This window comes from Lissotriton vulgaris, chromosome 12 (assembly GCF_964263255.1).
Source record: "Lissotriton vulgaris chromosome 12, aLisVul1.2, whole genome shotgun sequence".
NCBI lineage: Eukaryota > Metazoa > Chordata > Amphibia > Caudata > Salamandridae > Lissotriton > Lissotriton vulgaris.
The window spans coordinates 357,212,390-357,231,196 of record NC_141700.1 but is presented as its reverse complement, the minus strand read 5'-3'; the positions used below and the strand labels follow the sequence as shown (position 1 = coordinate 357,231,196).

At 47.9% G+C, this 18,807-nt stretch overlaps 1 protein-coding gene across 1 annotated transcript in view; it reads right to left on the bottom strand.

The window, feature by feature from the left end:
* Positions 1-18,807, bottom strand: part of NETO2 (neuropilin and tolloid like 2) — a 364,319-nt gene that overhangs the window by 40,129 nt on the left and 305,383 nt on the right. The window contains exon 7 of the mRNA XM_086945126.1: positions 15,461-15,689. Coding sequence (XP_086801252.1) covers positions 15,461-15,689 — 229 coding nt within the window. The remainder of the gene's footprint in view (positions 1-15,460; positions 15,690-18,807) is intronic.

Sequence of the window (18,807 nt, the reverse complement as noted above, 5' to 3'; positions counted from 1 at the left end):
TAATAACATTTCAGTGTGTCACTCTATGACTTCACTGCTTTTAAAATTCTTACGCCTGCTCAGACCAGGTGTAAGGTGTGACAGACTCGCCTATGTGTTCTGACGCATTTCTGTCGTTGCGTCAGTTTTACGGCCAACTTCAGCAATGCATCTCTTTTACACCAACAGATGTGTCAGAATTTCTGATGAATCTGTTAATCCTTGCACCATGGAGCATTGTATTGTAAATATAGCCCATCCATAGTGCCACAAGGACATTTGCTGCAGGCGCAATGAGACTGACTCATCAATGCATCGGTTTCTTGTAAATGTGCCTCTTTGCCCCTCTGGTTCACCCTACCTGGCCATACCGACTGCCCGAGCTGCCCTGATCGGCCAAAGCTCTTTTGAATCCTTGGTCCCACTATGCTCAACACCTCTTCTGCTGCTCTCCATCTCTTACCCAGATGGACGGCCTCTCAGAGATCACCATCATCAACTTCACTGTGTCTTGGGCTAGTGTGCAAATCGGTTACGTTGGCCCGAGGAGTGCTAGGCACCTCGATGGTAGCGGTGTCTCAGAACAGCCCCAGTCTATATCACACAAAGCAGGGTAAAAGACAGGAGAACCAGAAACCCACATCATTTTCTGGTCCCCGGCTGACTCTAACCCCTCTTTGAAACCATTTTAAACAGGATTGCATCTGGGGAGACTCATTTTGGGGTCTCACTCCAAAGCAGAGATCCAAAACAAGAGATCCAAAAGCGAAATAAACTGAGATAGTCACAGATCCCTCAAATTAAATAATTAATAATCTGCATTTTCTAGATTTCTAAGGTGATGTACCTCCTGCTACCCGGTGTACGGGCTCTTTATTTGACAGAAAGGTACAAGCAATACTATATTTTGGAGCATGAGAACATCTTCACATGGAAAGAGACAATAAAGTATTTCCTGAAGTCAGTACAGAAATGAAAGAGGGGGGGGGGGAAACTTCAAATGTACTTTGTTTGAGAAGCATTACTTTAAAAGTGTACATGTCCAAAAGAATAGTTTTCATACTTGCTTTGTTGAGTAATTGTTTCCAGGACAGTCGGAAAGTGGGGGAAAATTAACTAACCACAGAGTTAATGATTAAACCAGCAGTCTAACTTATTCACGACCTATAAAAGCTTTCTAAAACAAAATAAAATATTCATGCATAAGCATTAGTTGTTCTGTTTCTATTTAACACTCATTCATGCCAGCACACCAGCTTCCAACAAGCACTGGCAAAGCTAATAGGTCTTGCCTGTTCAAAATCTATTGGCTTTGTTACTGTTTTTTAGCCATTTTGTAAAGCAACTTGCTTGCTATGCAGCATGGCTGGAAGTAGAAACAAAAACTCTGACAGCTCACTGGCTTTGCCAATGCTTAGGAAAAAAGAGCTATGGCATGGTCAGTGCAGGACGCATCTTCTTGTTTTTTTTTATGACTGGAGAGAAGGGGCAAGCAGCTACGGGGAAGGGGAGATGAAGCAGGCAATGACGTTGGGGAAGTGACGGGTATGGGGCAAGGAGCGACCAGGTGTGGGGGAGGGGGATGGGGCAATCAATGTCGGGGAGGAGTGCGGGCGGACAGGGGAAGCGATGAAAGGGGGATACAGATAGTGGGGAGCAACTGAAGAAATAAAGCAGTAGGGGGGACAGGGTTAGCAATGAGGGGGGAGGGGGAATGAGTCAAGCAACAACTTGGGAGGGGAAGGGAAGGGGGTAAGCAACAATAACAGGGCAACACCCAGGGAGGGGTAAGCAACGAAGTGGAGCAAGTCAGGGCAGAAGGGGAGACGGCTTACAAACACAGGCACTCTTATCCAGTTCTAAAACTTAAATTTAAAAAGCACTTCTGGTAGCATGCAACCAGTGGAAGGGCACTGACCACTGAAAGGGAGCAGTACTTGGCCCATACTCCATGGAATGGACAAACAGACAGTGGAACCAGCATATGCTGACCAAGAGAGGCAAGGAAATGAGAGTTACAATGAAACCAACCAATGATAAGTAATGAGCAAGCTCCAAGCCTCCTGTATGTAAACCTTGAGCACCACGGAAATAACCACACTACTGAACAGGCCCTGGAGGGTGCGGGTGAAGGCCCATTTTTTCATTTAGATCTCTCCACTGCCTCTATGAGTGCCTTGGGAAATATTAGCATAAGTGACTTATGCACCACCTGCTGTTTTTTAGGGCTCGGCTTACGTTCCACGAAGTGGGCGTGGCTTAAGAGTCCTTTTCTGAGGGCTTCAAAAATTGTACTTACCGAATTCCTAAAAGCTCGTGATTTTTGCTAGTTTTTGTTGCCAGCTGCATGGCAATTGGGCCTCGCATGCCTGTCTTTTTAGAAGACAGCACACAATAGGCCGTAGAGTTGCTCCGTCGCGTGCATATTCCGTGCGGTTACGCGCAGCATAAGGCCATATTTCTTCAATTATCTCGGTGTCACGGCCGAGATAATTGAAAACATATGCCTGCAGTGGCGCGCGCGCGCGAGGCCGAGGTTTTTTTTTTACCTAGCAGTCTTAATGCCTTTGACAGTGCTTGCTGTATTCTGGGAACACAAAGGTACACGTCGCTGAGGCGCTCGTGCCAGTCATGGGGCATCCGGAGAGCTCTGAAAGTTTACCCTGTACTGTGGACTTTGCACATGTCAACAAAACACGTAAAAGCAAACACACAGGGGAGGGCGCGCAGGTGCGCTGTGTGTCGAAATGTCGGAAATTTGGCAACAACAGCGTGTCGGGTAAGAATGACGGCTGCGGGGCTTGAGTTTTTTAGGGCTTCGAAGCGCTACTAGCCCAAAGTTCCATTTAGCGGAGCCTTACCAGCCCAGCATGTTATTGTAATCTCTCTTTTTTGGGGTGGGTGGCGGGGTCTTGGAGGTGCTATCTTGTTTTAGAAAGGCATCTGTAGTGTACACGTCACAGGTACCCTCATGATACGTCTACGGTGCTGCAGCACTTCTTTACGCGGTTAGAGGCGCCGTCACATCCTGCAGCGAAGGAGAGGCCGGTTCTGTAGAGGGATGCACTGGGATCGCTCCTCTACAGCGTCGCAGGTTTCTAAGCGCTATGGTGACATGAGCGCCCTGAGGACAGGTGTGCACAGCCCAGTGGGGAGGGCGGGGGGACCTGCCCCAGGATGGCATTACAAAGATGATATTCAGTGGTGAGTCAGAATATATGTAGGTGGTAGCCATTGCGGCCAGTGGCCGTATCCCGCCCTGCCTAGTGTGAGTGAGTGCAGAGTGAGTGTGCAGAGTGAGTGTGCAGAGTGAGTGTGCAGAGTGAGTGTGCAGAGTGTGAGTGCAGAGTGTGAGTGCAGAGTGTGAGTGCAGAGTGTGAGTGCAGAGTGTGAGTGCAAAGTGTGAGGGCAAAGTGTGAGGGCAAAGTGTGAGGGCAAAGTGTGAGTGCAGAGTGTGAGTGAGTGCAGAGTGTGAGTATGAGTGCAGAGTGAGTGCAGAGTGACTGTGAGTGCAGAGTGAGTGTGAGTGCAGAGTGTGAGTGGAGAGTGTGAGTGCAGAGTGTGAGGGCAGAGTATGAGGGCGTGCAGAGTGTGAGTGCAGAGTGAGTGCAGTGTGAGTGCAGAGTGAGTGCAGAGTGTGAGTGCAGAGTGAGTGTGAGTGCAGAGTGAGTGTGAGTGCAGAGTGAGTGTGAGTGCAGAGTGAGTGCAGAGTGAGAGTGAGTGCAGTGTGAGTGTAGAGTGCAGAGTGACTGCAGAGTGTGAGTGAGTGAGAGTGACTGCAGAGTGACTGCAGAGTGAGAGTGACTGCAGAGTGACTGCTGAGTGAGAGTGAGTGCAGAGTGAGAGTGAGTGCAGAGTGAGAGTGACTGCAGAGTGAGAGTGACTGCAGAGTGAGAGTGACTGCAGAGTGACTGCAGAGTGAGAGTGACTGCAGAGTGAGAGTGACTGCAGAGTGACTGCAGAGTGAGAGTGACTGCTGAGTGACTGCAGAGTGAGAGTGAGTGCAGAATGCCTGCAGAGTGAGAGTGGGTGTAGAATGACTGCAGAGTGAGAGTGAATGCAGAGTGACTGCAGAGTGACAGTAACTGCAGTGTGTGAGTGTGCAGGGTGAACAGTGTGTGAGTGTGCAGGGTGAACAGTGTGTGAGTGTGCAGGGTGAACAGTGTGTGAGTGTGTAGGGTGAGCAGTTTGTGAGTGTGCAGGATACAAACACTCTAAGTCCACCACACACACACAAACACATAAGACCACACAAAAGACCACACACACAAAACCACACACATAAAACCACACACACCACACACACACACCACTCACACTATACACACCAACCACACACCACACACACCCCACACACCCCACACACACACACACCACTCTCACCACCACACACTCACCACCACACACGCAACCACACACACAACCACACACTCACACACCACCAGCCATCAGTGCACGCTTTCACCGGGCACAAACACCACCAGCCATCAGTGCACGCTTTCACCTGGCACAAGCACCCCCAGCCGTCAGTGCAGGCTTCCACCAGGCACGCAAGACCAGACGTCAGTGCACGCTTTCACCAAACACACACACACCACCAGTCATTAGTGGACACTTTCCCCAGGCACACACAACACCAGCCGTCAATGCATGCTTTCACCAGGTGTACCCACCACCAGCCGTCAGTCCACGCTTCCACCAGGCACACACACCTCCAGCCGGCAGTGCACGCTTCCACCAAGCACACACACCATCAGCCATCAGTGAACAATTTCTACAGGCACACACACCACCAGCCATCAGTGCACACATCAATTGTTAACGCATCCACAGTTAACTATTGTAGCAATCGCAGTATGGTGTACTTTACTTTTAAACATATTAATCTAAAGCGCAGCATGCCACTATTTCTAGAATTCTAATCCAACTTGTATAATTCCACTACACACCACATGCATTCACTCCATAACACATGGCTAAAAGACATTGCCATTTACAATGCCATTAGCTCTAACTCAAATAAATCCGAGACTTATTGCATTTCCAATGCTTGTTTCTCCCTATGCTCACGGACATGGGAAGCGGAATGTCTATCTGTGTCTGCTGTTTAGGTGGCACCGTGCAAGCCATTTAAGCAACAAGTCCAGCCTCTTCATAAGGAACTGGTGGGAGGGTTTTGCTTCTGAGTATTACAATTTAACAGTACTTGGTTTACCACCCACAAAAGGATGGAAGGCAGAACAGGATTGGTTGGAGTTTGAAATTATAACCTTATGATCACCACGCATCTCAGTGTCGAGCATTTAAGACACTGACACATCACTGGCGTTAGAGGCAAGACCAAGAGGTGAAGTTGTCATTGGTGCGGCAGGTGCGGTTGCACCAAGGCCCAGAAGTGAGAAGGGACCCACTGAACCCGAAGTATTGCTATATTTCTCGGTTCAAACACCTGGGGACGGGGGGGGGGGGCATTTCCTTCCTAGGACTAGGTTCCATGACCAATTGACTACGCAAATGGGGAAGACACCAGTGTTGGTTAAAAAATATAGCATTTGCAATCAGGATTAATTCTTCTAGATAAACAGCTGCATGGACTCTTCTCTGCAGCGCTAGGAGTATTGGAAGGCGGCGGATACATCCATGGAAACAATCAATACCCGTGGAAAGGTTTACATAAAGGTACTAATTCCGCGTGACAGACTCCCTTCCCGCCCGCCCTGTGTGGGCGGCGAAATGTGACTGAAATAATTTATCTCACTTTAGGCAGACCGCACGCATCCTCCAATCAGCATTGAGGCCCGTCTCCCAGGCCTTGCATACCAACAGTCTGCTGTTTGTTTGCAAGGAGGCCGCAGCTGGGATGGTAAAGCCATGAGAGGGGACATTCTGGGGATCGGAAAACACAATATGCTTCTGAATATTTGACGTCGTACACATTTGCCTAAATACACATCTTGATATTCCAGTAGCCTCGAAAAGTGAATGTACAGAGGTGCGCATTCAAACATAAACATCTGGCTTAGAATCAACGCCAGTCCAGCTGTGCCAGCTACGCATCTGTTTGACACCCTATGACGTCTATTCGCAGCGTCATGGTCCCTCGTCTGTCTGCTAGCACGGCAAGCCAAGCACTATATATACACATCTGTCCATATACATTGCAGAGCACCTGGTAGCTCTCCTGGAGCTGTTTACATTTTAATTGTAGAGCATGCTTTTGTTTTGCTAACAGTTTATGCAACGTTTGACAAATACATACAAAACATTTCAAACTATACAGCCACTTGTGTTTGAACCCTGAATGTTTTGTGCACATTAAATGGAGTGAGGTCATAGGAGGAGTGCGCAAAACAGAGAGGTGCATGGGAAATTTACATGGTAATTATTTGCTCACAACAGTGCTAAACAGGCCCGATTCGTCATTGAGTTCACCTAAAACCAGTTGACTGGTAATTGTGAAATGTAAAGGGGGCCCTATGGGCCATCTTCTGTATTTAGGGAAGCCTATGGATGTGGTTGTGTATATGTTGTGCTGCTCTGTACTAAGCAACTTGTTTGGTTTCTTTTCATTTCACTTTTTTAGGTTTAGCTTGGCAGCACAGCTGTCTGCTAGATGTACTGTTACCAATTCTTTAAATTATAGATAGAGTTTGATTTTGCTCCCCTAGAGGAGTTTTACTCTATCACCTGATGCTGTTGGCTGTCAGGTGCATCATTCACCTCTCACAGAGTGTTTGCATTGCAAGGCATGAGGGACTATTTTACGTCCCCCAAAAATTTACTCATTCACCACGTAGTCAGTTCTTCATCTCATGAATGAATTGTATACAGAAAACAATATTTTCCTACATTTTTACAGCAGTACGCGTCTCTGATGTTTTGTCAGGACTTGAGTAGGAGTCATCACCATCACTGAAGGAAGGAGGCGGATTATATGGTGATGCTTAGATTTCACCATGTAATATTATCAGAATACCCCAAAGATGGTCCTTGGATTCACAATAATCAATCCTTAGCCAAGTCCTGGTAGTGTGGCAAAGAGCAGTCAGGCTTTACTAGAGGAACATGTGTTAAGCATTTCAGAGTACCCGAATGGACGATAAGTAATCCAACACCAATTTATCCATATCCATACTAATATAATAAAGAGAGAGCCCAAACTTTTGAGGCGGGTAATCTCAGAAACCACAGCACCAATCACAACACCCAATGCAGCGTTGGAAAGGGCAGTTGCAGCAGAAGGACATAGGCTATGCAGACGCCCACCATATACATTTAAAAGGTAAAAGAATCGTGCCAGCAAAGTAGTCCCTTGTAGGCGTGTGTGAGTTGTGCCGTGGGTGTGTGCTGGGGGCGTGCCAAACGCTGGGGGTGTGTGGTTCGTTCCGCCCTTCATGCCATGTCTCATATCGTGTGCTAATCCCACCCTGCTCCCTTTAAATACCCCTTCACCCCATAATCATAACCCACCCTTACTCCTTAAAATATCCCAACACCCTTAAACACTAACCCATCTTAACCCTATAAATATACCCTGTACCCCAAAACCCAAACCTATCCCTAAACCTTAAAAATACCCCTGTACCCCAAAACCCAAACCTAGCTCTGAACCCTATAAATACCCCTGTACCTCAAAACCCAAACTTACCCCTGAACCCTAAAAATACCCCTGTACCCCAAAACCCAAACCTAGTTCTGAACCCTAAAAATAACCCTGTACCCCGAAACCCAAACCTACCCATGAACCCTAAAATACCTCTGTACCTCAAAACCCAAACCTAGCTCTGAACCCTTAAAATCCCCCTGTACCCCAAAACCCAAACCTACCCCTGAACCCTAAAAACACCCCTATATCCCAAACCCAAACTAGCCCTGAACCCTAAAAATACCCCTGTACCCCAAAACCCATACCTATCCCTAAACCCTAAAACTACCCCTGTACCCCATAACCCAAAACTATATCTGAACCCTTAAAATACCCAAACACCCTAAAACATATACCTCAGTACCCCAAAACAGATACCCTTATACCCATACTTACCTTATCCAAACATTAAAAAAAACATGCTTTTACCATTCATGCATTTGCAACGAATTTCGTTGTAAATGTATGCGTGGTAAAAGCATATAAAATGTAATGCCATGCGTTATAATGGCATTGCGGAGTCATGGTACTTTCGTAATGAAAGTATGCGGAGTCATGGTATGCGGAAAGAAAGTTGCGGAATAATAGGTGTTTACCATGCCCCGGTGGCACGGCGGCCCACATCTCCAGCAACATACTCATATTTTTTCACCACTCATTTGAAAAATGCACAGGTCTCTCTCATTGATGGCCAGCACCTACATACACTTTTAGACACACCTCCCGCCACAAGTTCTAGAATTGCAAACTTTAGAGCTGGGGAGCTACGTTCGAATCTCGGCATCAGCTCAACATCCCGTGATTCCACGCACATCGCTTTGTCTCCCCGTGCCTACCACAAATGAATGTGTTCTTCTGTAACGTAAATTGTAATCGTGCCATATTGTCGAGTTCGCGCTATATAATATTGCAAGGAAAAATAAAGTAGGGAAACTCGAGTTCACACACTACTGAACGCGCACCCTTAAGTGCATCAGCAGTGAACTGTGAATCGGAGCGTTTCACAGGCCTGTCACAGATAAGAAATGCTATCAAAACGAAATCCTACAAAACAATATACTACTGGCAGGCAGCAATTCATACCCGGACAACGTCGAGACGGGCTGCTAGTATAATAATAAAGCAGATTTTAATCTTAATTTAGATACCAAAATTAATTAGATCAGATACCTATAACAGGAGGTATGGATTTGAGAAGAACACATACATCACTGCAATTCAATACTGCAGATCTTGGGGGAGGAGCCAAGATGGCGAACGGGACGGACGTGTGAGCTCCCGGCTCCGCGAGCCGTCCGATCCTGCACCGAAATCCTGCCATTAATCCTGACCGTACCCTGTCTAAACGGAGACACACGAGCGCTGATGTCACCGGTGTTCTTTTTGGACCTCTGCCGACTGTTTTCACGGTGAACTCGCACCGGTTGCCGACCCCCGATGCCGACCCGGGACCTGGAGCCGATCACCGCCACTGGACCCGGCTGGGCGCCGTCAGCCGGACAAGCTGGCACGATACTGGTGGGGACGGGAGCGCTGCTGATCGCGGAGACGGATGACATCGCCCCTTCCGAAGTGGTAAGGCTCCTTGCTGGGTCGACCTGCTTACGGGCGAAATGGGAGCCCGTACCCCAGTGATTTTCCTCGGATGCGCTGCCTGAAGACTGAACGGAGTCCATCTTGGGGTGCCTGCTCTACCGAGGTCCGTCCGCACCACCGGCTGGAGAGGAGGCTCTTGTTCTGCCCTGCTCTGGACCTGCGTGCCGCCTGTCCTTTGGTGGCTCCCACTCTTCTTGCTCTCGCCTGCGTAGTCGCCCCCCTCTCTTTACTGCAAGCTTGGTGCTGGGGTAGCCATGACACCCCCCCTTTGTAGAGGGAAGATGGCGGTCTCTTTGTCCTCGACGAGCAGGATCCTGCCTATGCCTGAACTGGTGAATGACTTGGGGGAGAGCCTGTGCAGTGTGAGCCAGCCGGCACCGCAGAGAGACCCGACCCGCGGCGACATCCTGGCTGCCCTGTCCGATTTGCGGGCGACATGGCAGCGACAAGCCCGTGTACTGGAGCAAAAGATAGTGGGAGCTGCCCTGTGTCTGAAACAACTGCGGTCGACTGGCCCCCTACTGCCGCTGACTACCCCTGTCCCGGAGGCAGTGCTACACCGCGAGAGTGAGGAGGTACGGATTGACCTTGGCTACAATGCTGAATGTTTCACCTTTGACGAGGATACTGTTGCGAAGTCGCCCTCCATTTTGCTGCCTGATACTGTTGCCACTGACTCGTCACTATGGCATCCCCCAGAGACTTTCCGGGCGCTGGTCCCCCTCACCGCCTTTGCCTCCGTGACTCTTTCTCTGCATTTGAGGAGTGTGTGTCATCTTGCGTTGGGGGGGCGCCCCGCCACTTGGGCACTGACAGTGTTGGCGACTGGGGGCGCTCATTTCCCCCTCCTCTTCGCCTTCTTTGTTGGTGGAGGCCATTTTGCTTCTTTGTCCGGCCGGAGGGGAGCGCACAGCGGTGGACATGTCTGGAGGTATTTCGGCGCTCTGGCCAGGGCTGAGGATGTTCCACACGTTGACTTGCCTGATTGACTGGTGATGACCTGGCCTGGAACGATTTTTGCTATGCTTAGTGCGCTGGGTGTGATGCTTTTCTCATTCAAGGTCGCAGTTATAAAGTCCTATTGTTTGCCATTGTTGCCGAGATGGCGGTTCTGGGCGGGATGGGGGGTCCGGAGGTAGACCACTTTGTTCTTATTTGATGCGATGTCTCCCAATTTTGGTGCTATATATGGCGTAGGAACCATTGAAGTGATTGTGAGTCCGGGAAGCTTGATAATCGTGGGCTCCTCCCCACCTTCTTCATTTTATGGGAGTTATAGATTAGTTTACACTCTTCTTACTCCCTATATCTCAAGGGTTACACTTTTTCTCTTCTTCTGTTTCTCTTCTAAATTTCGGGTTTATTGGGCGACAGACACACTGCTGGGGGGGGGGGGGTAGGCCGTAGCCTCTGCATGCGTGTAGGGTGGGGGGATGGGGGATTTTTATTTTCTGTTTCGGTTTCTATGGTGCCTTATTTATTCGTTGTTCGTCCTCTTTCTCTATGTTTCTTGGGTCCGTGTCAGGTTAGGATGGGGGGGTGGCGGTGAATTCTGTGTACTTTACTAGTTCTGCCACCTCTTCGGTGTGATTACGCCGCCATCCCGCCTGGGGGTCCTAGCTTCTGGGGTAATTGGATTTTTAGACACACTGTCGATAAGGTTAGGCCTCACCTGCATGGGCTTTCTCCTTTCTTTATTGTTTATGTGAACTTATACTGTCGGACTTTAATAGTTGCATATGAAAAAACCTTTAAAATTAACCTTCATAATTCCTGAGACACGATAGCACGTTGCTTTACAGTGTAACTTTCGATGTTTGATAGGGTCCGTATGTGATATTGTGTCATCGTAATGTATGCAATAACGCATCAACAGTTTTCGTGGCCGGCCGTATGGTTGTAGGCCCGTATTTGTACTTCTGATATTGCGCAATAAAGGTTTTCAAAAAATGTAAAAAAAAAAAAATACTGCAGATCTTTTGCATTGCAGTCAATGGGAAAAAGTGGTAATGACAATTGTTCACTTGCAGGTCGAGCTGCGTGGAACCCAAGGATGGTAAAGATGATGCGGAAAAAAAAGTCAACAACAAATCCACTGCTGATGTTGGATGAAGGTTTTGCGGAGTTCTCTCGAGGTGCAGCATCAAGTAAAGGGGGTGGTTATTATGTTATGTTATGTTATGTTATGTTATGTTATGTTAATAATTATGTATTAAGCGCACTGACACCGATTGGTTTCCTGGCGCTATCGAAAGACAGGGCGTGATCAGGGTTTTAAAGCGTGCGGGATTGTTAGTATGCTTTTTGATAAAGCCAGGTCTTTAGAGCTTTCCTAAATGATATAAGATCCGGGCAAAACCGGATCTCGAGAGGGAAGGCATTCCACAAACGTGGGGCCAACGTTCCGAATATGCAGCCGCCAGAGCGCTTGCGATTAAAAGATGGTGTCTGTAAGAGGCCTTGGTGGGCTGAGCACAGATTACGGGACCGGACATGCTTCGTGATGAGTTTTTCAATAAATTTGGGGCTCTTGCAGTGTAACGCTTTAAATATCATGCAACCCGTTTTGAAGATGCAGCGCTGAGCTACAGGGAGCCAGTGGAGTTTCATCAGGAGAGGGATGGCTGATTGCCATCTGGGCTGATTCAGAATCAATCTGGCTGCGTAATTTTGTACCATCTGAAGACGTTTCAGAAGGTACTGAGGTAAGCCCAGATAAATAGCATTCGCGTAATCTAGATTGAAGATCACTGTGGCGATCACCACCTGTGTCAAGGCCTCTGGAGTAAGAAGTCGCCTGACCTTCCTGATTTTCCTAAGTTGGAAGAAACACTTGGAGACCACCTGGCCCACTTGGGTTTTAAGTGATAGATCACTGTTCAAGGTGACTCCAAGTGTCTTTGCTGAAGAGGAAGGAGTCTGCTCTTGACCCATGTCTGGCGGCCAGTAGCGCGAGCCCCAATGTTTGGCACTGTCACCTGTGAAGACCAGCTCGGTCTTTCCTGGGTTCAACTTCAAGTGATTTTGATCCATCATGGTTGATTGAAAGATGGTTGCCGGACTGCCGACCAGTGGTAAGCACAGTAGAAAGTTAATTTGATGTCCGGAAGTCCCAGGGAACGTGGTAGCCAACAGAAAATCTGTGGAGCTCAGGACTACATTTCCCACAATGTACTGGACTATCTACTTGTGGACGATCCCTCTGAGGGCGCAATGACCAGCGATTCTTTGGTTCAGGGGAGTCTGGTGATGCCTTTGGTGCCCAAAAACGGTTCCTTCTGTCTGGGGAACCAAGCTTTGGCCTCGAACGAGCTGAGTTGATGCAGTTACTGGAAGGTTGCCACAGGTGCAGAGTATCCCGCCTTCGGTTGTGCAGCTCTTGTTGTCGCAGACATGGGTCTCTTCTTTTGTCCTTGTTGCAAGTCAGATCAGAATCTGAAGTTCTGGTATTACAAGTAGCCCTTAAATCCTGTATTTAGGGGCTTTAAAGTTGTGGGTGCAAGTGGTTAAAGGGCTACTTGCCCCAGCGGCTCATACGCCCCTGAGGTGACTACATATGAGTTTGTAGGTCACCTCTTCTACTCAGAACCCACTATTCTACCACTTTTAAAAATGGCAGAGGTCTTCCTTATATGTACAGACTAGTTACCCCCTTAGAGGTGTGGCTACCTTTCTGGGGTGCACATCTCCTGAAAATCTAATGTTCCCACATGCCCAGGTGCAAGTGTGCCTGTGAGCAGGAAGACAGCAGTTTCCTCCTTTGGTAGGCAGCCTGGTTGGATATCACAGGCGGTGCAGCCTTTGAAACTCATCGCCTTGAAGTGCAACTTCTCTAGCCAGCCTCTCAGGGACAGTTACAGTCCAGGCCATTGTTTGACTCTTGGGAGAGTTCACACCCCACGGCAGGTGGTCAGATTCCTGTCTGGGCTGCAGCAAGCACACAGGAAAGGTCGGGGCAATCAGGTGCGCAACCTCTAAGGAAGCCACCTGGGGGCATGCCACATCGTCCTTGACACAAGATTCATGTCAAGGATGATGAGGCATGTTGTTTGATACCAAACACAACATATTTAGGTGGTACCATAATTGAGCTGCCAACCTCTAGTTTGTCCGGGTGCCAGTCCATGTAATCCTATGGACCGTCTATCACTTGTAGTGCCCTTTAATAGTAAAAGGCCACTATAGGGACATATAAGCTTACACATCCATGTCCACGCCTTTACTGTAATGCACCCTGCCTCCTGGGCTCAGGAGGTCTTTCTTAGAGGTGGCTGGCATATATTAAAAACAGTATATTGACTTTGCCACACAGGGTGAGGGTAAAGTCGAGTTTGAGCAGTTTGCACTGCTCCTGTTGTCTGCAATGGCAGGTCTGCTGTCAGTAGTTAGCTTAAGTCACTCAGGGTGGTACAAACAGTGCTTCAGTGCCTGGTGGCCCTTTCAGCACCCATGCCCCGGGTGTGACTGGTACCATATACTAGGGACTTATAAAGGGGTTAAAGTCTTTGCCAATGGGGGTACCAGTTCACACAAATCAGTTTTAGAGAAAGAACACTGACACTGGGACCTGGTTAGCAGGCTTTAGTTTTCTGTCACAGTCAAAAACCAGCATTTAGTAGTCTGAATATGGCAAAAAGTGGTGGTGGGGGGGGGGCGGGGGGCATCGGCATACAGGCCGGGTGTCTTACATCCACCTTCACTATTACCGTTACTATCACTATCATTACCACCACAGCATTTATACATGTCCAATGTTTCATTCTCTACTGCATTACAGACAAACCTATTGGCTTTGCCAAAGTTTGAATACTTGTATGATTACATTGTGTAGCGTTCAAGTATTTCTGGTGTGTCGTTAATGCTTCATAAATGACAATAAATTATGTTGATCATATGTGTAGTCAGGGCTACAAGGCTTATCTTAGATGTGAGTGGAGGGTGGCAGCAGTACGGAATACGTTTTTAGACTGAGATGGTCTTGCCAACAACAATAATTCAATTAACAGAGATACTAGCATGCAGCAAATCGGGCAACCTTTACCCTTCAATAATTTGGCCTAAACAAGATAATTAAGCTAGAGTTATCGGGCGGTTGCAGATCTTCACGTCGTGCGAGCTCACTGCTACTGAAACCACAGAGCCTTCTCGGGTATCACCCCGAAGATATGGAACTCTCTGCCGCCGGATGTCCGCCGAATCTCATCTACCTCCTCTTTCAAAAAAGAAGTGAAAACTCTTCTAATGAACGAGTTTATGCCCTAAGATAATCATTTTATGTTCTATTGATACTACATTATGTCTTATTGACTATATACCTGCCTACTACTCCGATATGGTGCATGATTACTACATTTTTGATCCGCTATAGATATCAGTCTTACTATGCTATGTTCATATATGTGAAGAATTCCTGTTCCTATAACTATATCCTGCCTTCCTCTAATGTAAAGCGCTCTACTCTAGGGTCATGTTCACGCTATGAATGAATCACTCACAGGAGTGTTAGTTTTTCCTCCAAAATCCTTTAATTCATCTCGCCAGCCATAACATGACGCGTTTCGGCTACTGCCTTAGTCTTATGTTACACTGTTTCGCGCTCAAGCGTCATTTTTAAAAGAATCAACAAAAAGTCACATGATGCACACAAATATGAAAACAGAAAAGGGGACTATTACACCTTCTCATGTGCGCATTCTTGGAACATGTCACATACAGTTCTTCGCGCTCTTAGATCAAATGCTTGAAATTTGCCGCATTTTCTCAACCTTCTTTCTCATATCGAGCATGAAGGAACAAATGTCTAATAATAGCAAACACGTCATAGAACTGACTCAGTAACGCAATTATACAGCTGTGTATCGGCTTAACCAAACATACATGTCATACATACATGCCTTCCTTTGGACATGTATGTTTGGTTAAGCCGATACACGGCTGTATAATTACGTGACTGAGTCAGTTCTATGACGTGTTTGCTATTATTGGACATTTGTTCCTTAATGCTCGATATGAGAAAGAAGGTTGAGAAAATGCAGTAAATTTCAAGCATTTGATATAAGAACGCGTAAAACTGTATGTGACATGTTCAAAGATGGCGCCCATGAGAAGGTGTAATAGTCCCCTTTTCTGTTTGTTTGCGCCCCTATCAGCGTTCTAAAGCCTGGGGATTAGTGTAATGCCTCACGCGTGTTGACGAGCAGCAGCAACACATGCTCGCGCGCGGAAATGCAATCTACTTACGGTCCACAAAGGAGGTAAAGAGCATTCGGAACCTGCTCAGCCGGCTGCCCTCGTCCGCCCACATGCGCACCACACCGGTGCCCGTCTGCAACATCACGTCGTTGGCCACCGTGCTGCAGAACTTCGCCTTCAGGTTCTCGATGGAGCTGCTGCCGTCATAGACGGCCACAAAGTTCCGCTTGCACTCGTTGGAATGTTCCATCTGGTAATCCAGGAAGCGCAGGTATATCTGAGCAAGAAACACAAGAAACGTAAGGAAGTAAATAGGTTATTGACCTCAATAAACTCTAAAGACAAAACACATGCGTATTGGGCCACAGTGGGAATAAGTACAATTCATGCAATCATTTAAAAACACTAAATATCACTGTGCGTTATTACTTATTGTTAAGTATCCTGTGATCACAGTATGAAAGTGGTCTCGGCCAACGGTGTAACATAGACCCCTGCAATGGGGCCTATAGCATCGTGCTACAATAAACACAGACACTTGGTACCATCTAAACTGGAGCTTTATTTAATACATCTAGCTCGTGCCCTGTCCCTACTCTAACTACCCCTTTCCTGTGTCCGCTCCTCCTCTTACTCTGGCCCCCTAGCTCCGCCCACTCCCAACTACTGGTGTGCTAACTTCATAACATCTCCCCCCTTTGTGACAAAACAAACAAAACATACTGACTTCTCAGTCCATCTCTCCGATCAGTCTCTTGGGTGGACGTTCGTCACGATGAGGTCGTGGCGACCTGGCTCTCGGACTATTAGTACTCAGTGTCTCAATGATCGGAGCAATGCTCTCACGATCATCTGAATGCAGTTCTTCCGATCTGGGATTGTCCATTTCACTCATCATGGTTCTTGAGGTATCTTGTGGCAGTTTCTTAAAGTGCGAGATGTTTCTCGTGACTCGCCGCTGCTCGGACTCCGCCGTCAACATAGTTCCTTTCCTTTTCCTGACCACCAATGGTTCGTCCTTGAATGGACAGTCGGTTATTTTCTGCGGCTCCTGCTTGACGATAACATGGTCCGCTTCATGTAGCGATAGTGACCTCGCTCTTCTCCGGTGGTCTGCGTAGGCCTTCATTTTTCCTTTGTTGCGTTCGTCAGTTGCTCTTATTTCATGTGGGTCTTTTGCAGATGATGATGCTTTCAAGGCTCCATCCCACGTTGGAATGCGATTCCTCATGGGACGTCCCAGCATAAGGGTCGCTGGGCACTGGCCAGTCGTTGCGTGAGGAGTTGTGCGATAAGCTAGGAGGACTTCATTGAGTGCTGCTTGCAGATCCCTCCCTTCCGCGGTAGCATGTTGGAAGGTCTTTTTGAGCGTGGCCATGAATCTCTCAATTGTCCCATTTGCCTGTGACCAGAGGGGTGTAATCCTGCGGTGATGAAAGTCTAGGTGTTTCGCAAAGGCTGCAAAGTCATTTCCATTGAAAAGGGGCCCATTGTCTGATTTAACTGTCTTGGGAACCCCCCACGTTGCAAAGACTTCGTCAAGTACTGGAAGCGTTCGTGGACGGTACAAAGCATGCAATGGGATATCTAGAATATTCATCGATGATGGCCAGTACATATTTGCCCGATGACAGGGGTCCATAGAAATCAATAGCGATCTCTTGCCACACACCACTGGGTAGGGTGGTCATGTGTAATGGTGCCGGGGGATCGCTCTTGCTAGTGAGTTGACAGAGATGACAATCCTTCAAGGTGGCTTCCACCAGTTGATCGAGGTATGGAAACCACACTCGTTCCCTTAGTGCTCGTTTGGTTGACACAATCCCCCAATGCCCTTCATGTGCAAGAGCAACCACTCCTTGTCTCAGTTGAGTGGGGATTACAATCCTCTGGTTTCGCAACAGTATGCCATCAGAGGTGACCGACAGCTCGCCACTCACATGCCGGAAGGCCTGCATTTCACGTTGGAGCGAGGAGTCGGCATTCTCGTCCCGAGGGTCGTGTCTCCATCGATTGTTGCGGACTCTGTGAAGGACTTTCTGCAGGATGACGTCCTGTGCTGTACTCTCTCGAATGGTCTCCATGGGGATAGATGGAGGTAGAGCTTGGTCAGTTACAAAATGAATGTACTCTTCTGCGATGGATGACTTGGAAGCTGACGATGGAAGTGGGTGCCGGGACATGTAGTCCGCTGGATTTTCAGACTTCCCCGGTTTGTGGATTATGGTGAAAGTATATTCCTGTAGCCGTAGGCCCCACCTTTCAATCCTCGGGGGCATCTTGGATCTTGGGTTTCCATAAATGGTGATGAGAGCTTGATGGTCTGTAATTAAAGTGAAATGTTTGCCATAAATGAAAACATGAAAATGTTCACATGCCCATACTACGGCTAGGCTCTCCTTTTCGGGCTGTGAGTAGGCCCGTTCCGGGTCAGTCAGACTACGACTCGCGTAGGCAATGATGCGGCGTTGATCTGAGTCATTCTCATATTGTGCCAGGATCGCTCCAAGCCCCACGGGGCTGGCATCCACAGTTATCTCAATCTTTCGCTTTGGGTTGAAGTATGACAAGTGATCCGCTGATTCCACCGCTTTCTTGATTTCCTTGAATGACTGCTCACATTGGGGAGTCCATTCAAATGGTTGACCCTGTTTGGTTAGCATGCGGAGGGGATGGCTGATCGTTGCGTAGTCCCTAATATAACGAGCACAATAGCTGGCCATTCCAAGGAACGACCTGAGTTCACTGACATCTTGGGGACTCTTAGTGTTGTTTAAGGTCACAATTTTGTCAGGGTCAGGCTTCATGCCAGCTCCAGAAAAGATATGTCCAAAGAACTTCAGTGTGGCTTGGTGAAACTCGCACTTCTCTTTGTTCAGAGTCAGGTTTGCCTCCAATAGGGCATGGCAGACGCGATTGAGTGCGATATCGTGTTCTCGTACATCAGAACCATAGACAAGGATGTCATCGCTATAGTTGAGCGTGTTCGGAATGTTATGAATGACTTGCCTAATGGTTTCCTGAAATATTTCGGCCGCTGAGGAAACTCCGAAGCTCAGTCTTTTATATCTAAACAACCCCAGATGGGTTGCAAAGGTGGTGATGTATTTTGACCCTACCTCCAATTCCAGTTGATGGTACCCTTTATTTAAATCCAACTTGGAAAACACGGTGGCCCCATTAAGCGCTGCGATCATATCGCTCAAGTGCGGTCCCGGGTGTCGCTCTCTTTCGATTGTAGTGTTGGGCAGGCGCATGTCTACACAGAGTCTGACTTTGTTGGCCGTGCCCTTCTTTGGGACAATAACTACTGGGGATACCCATGGGGTCGGGCCATCGGTGCGCTCGATGATATCTGCGGCTAACAGATCCTGGAGTTCTTCCTCAACAGCAGT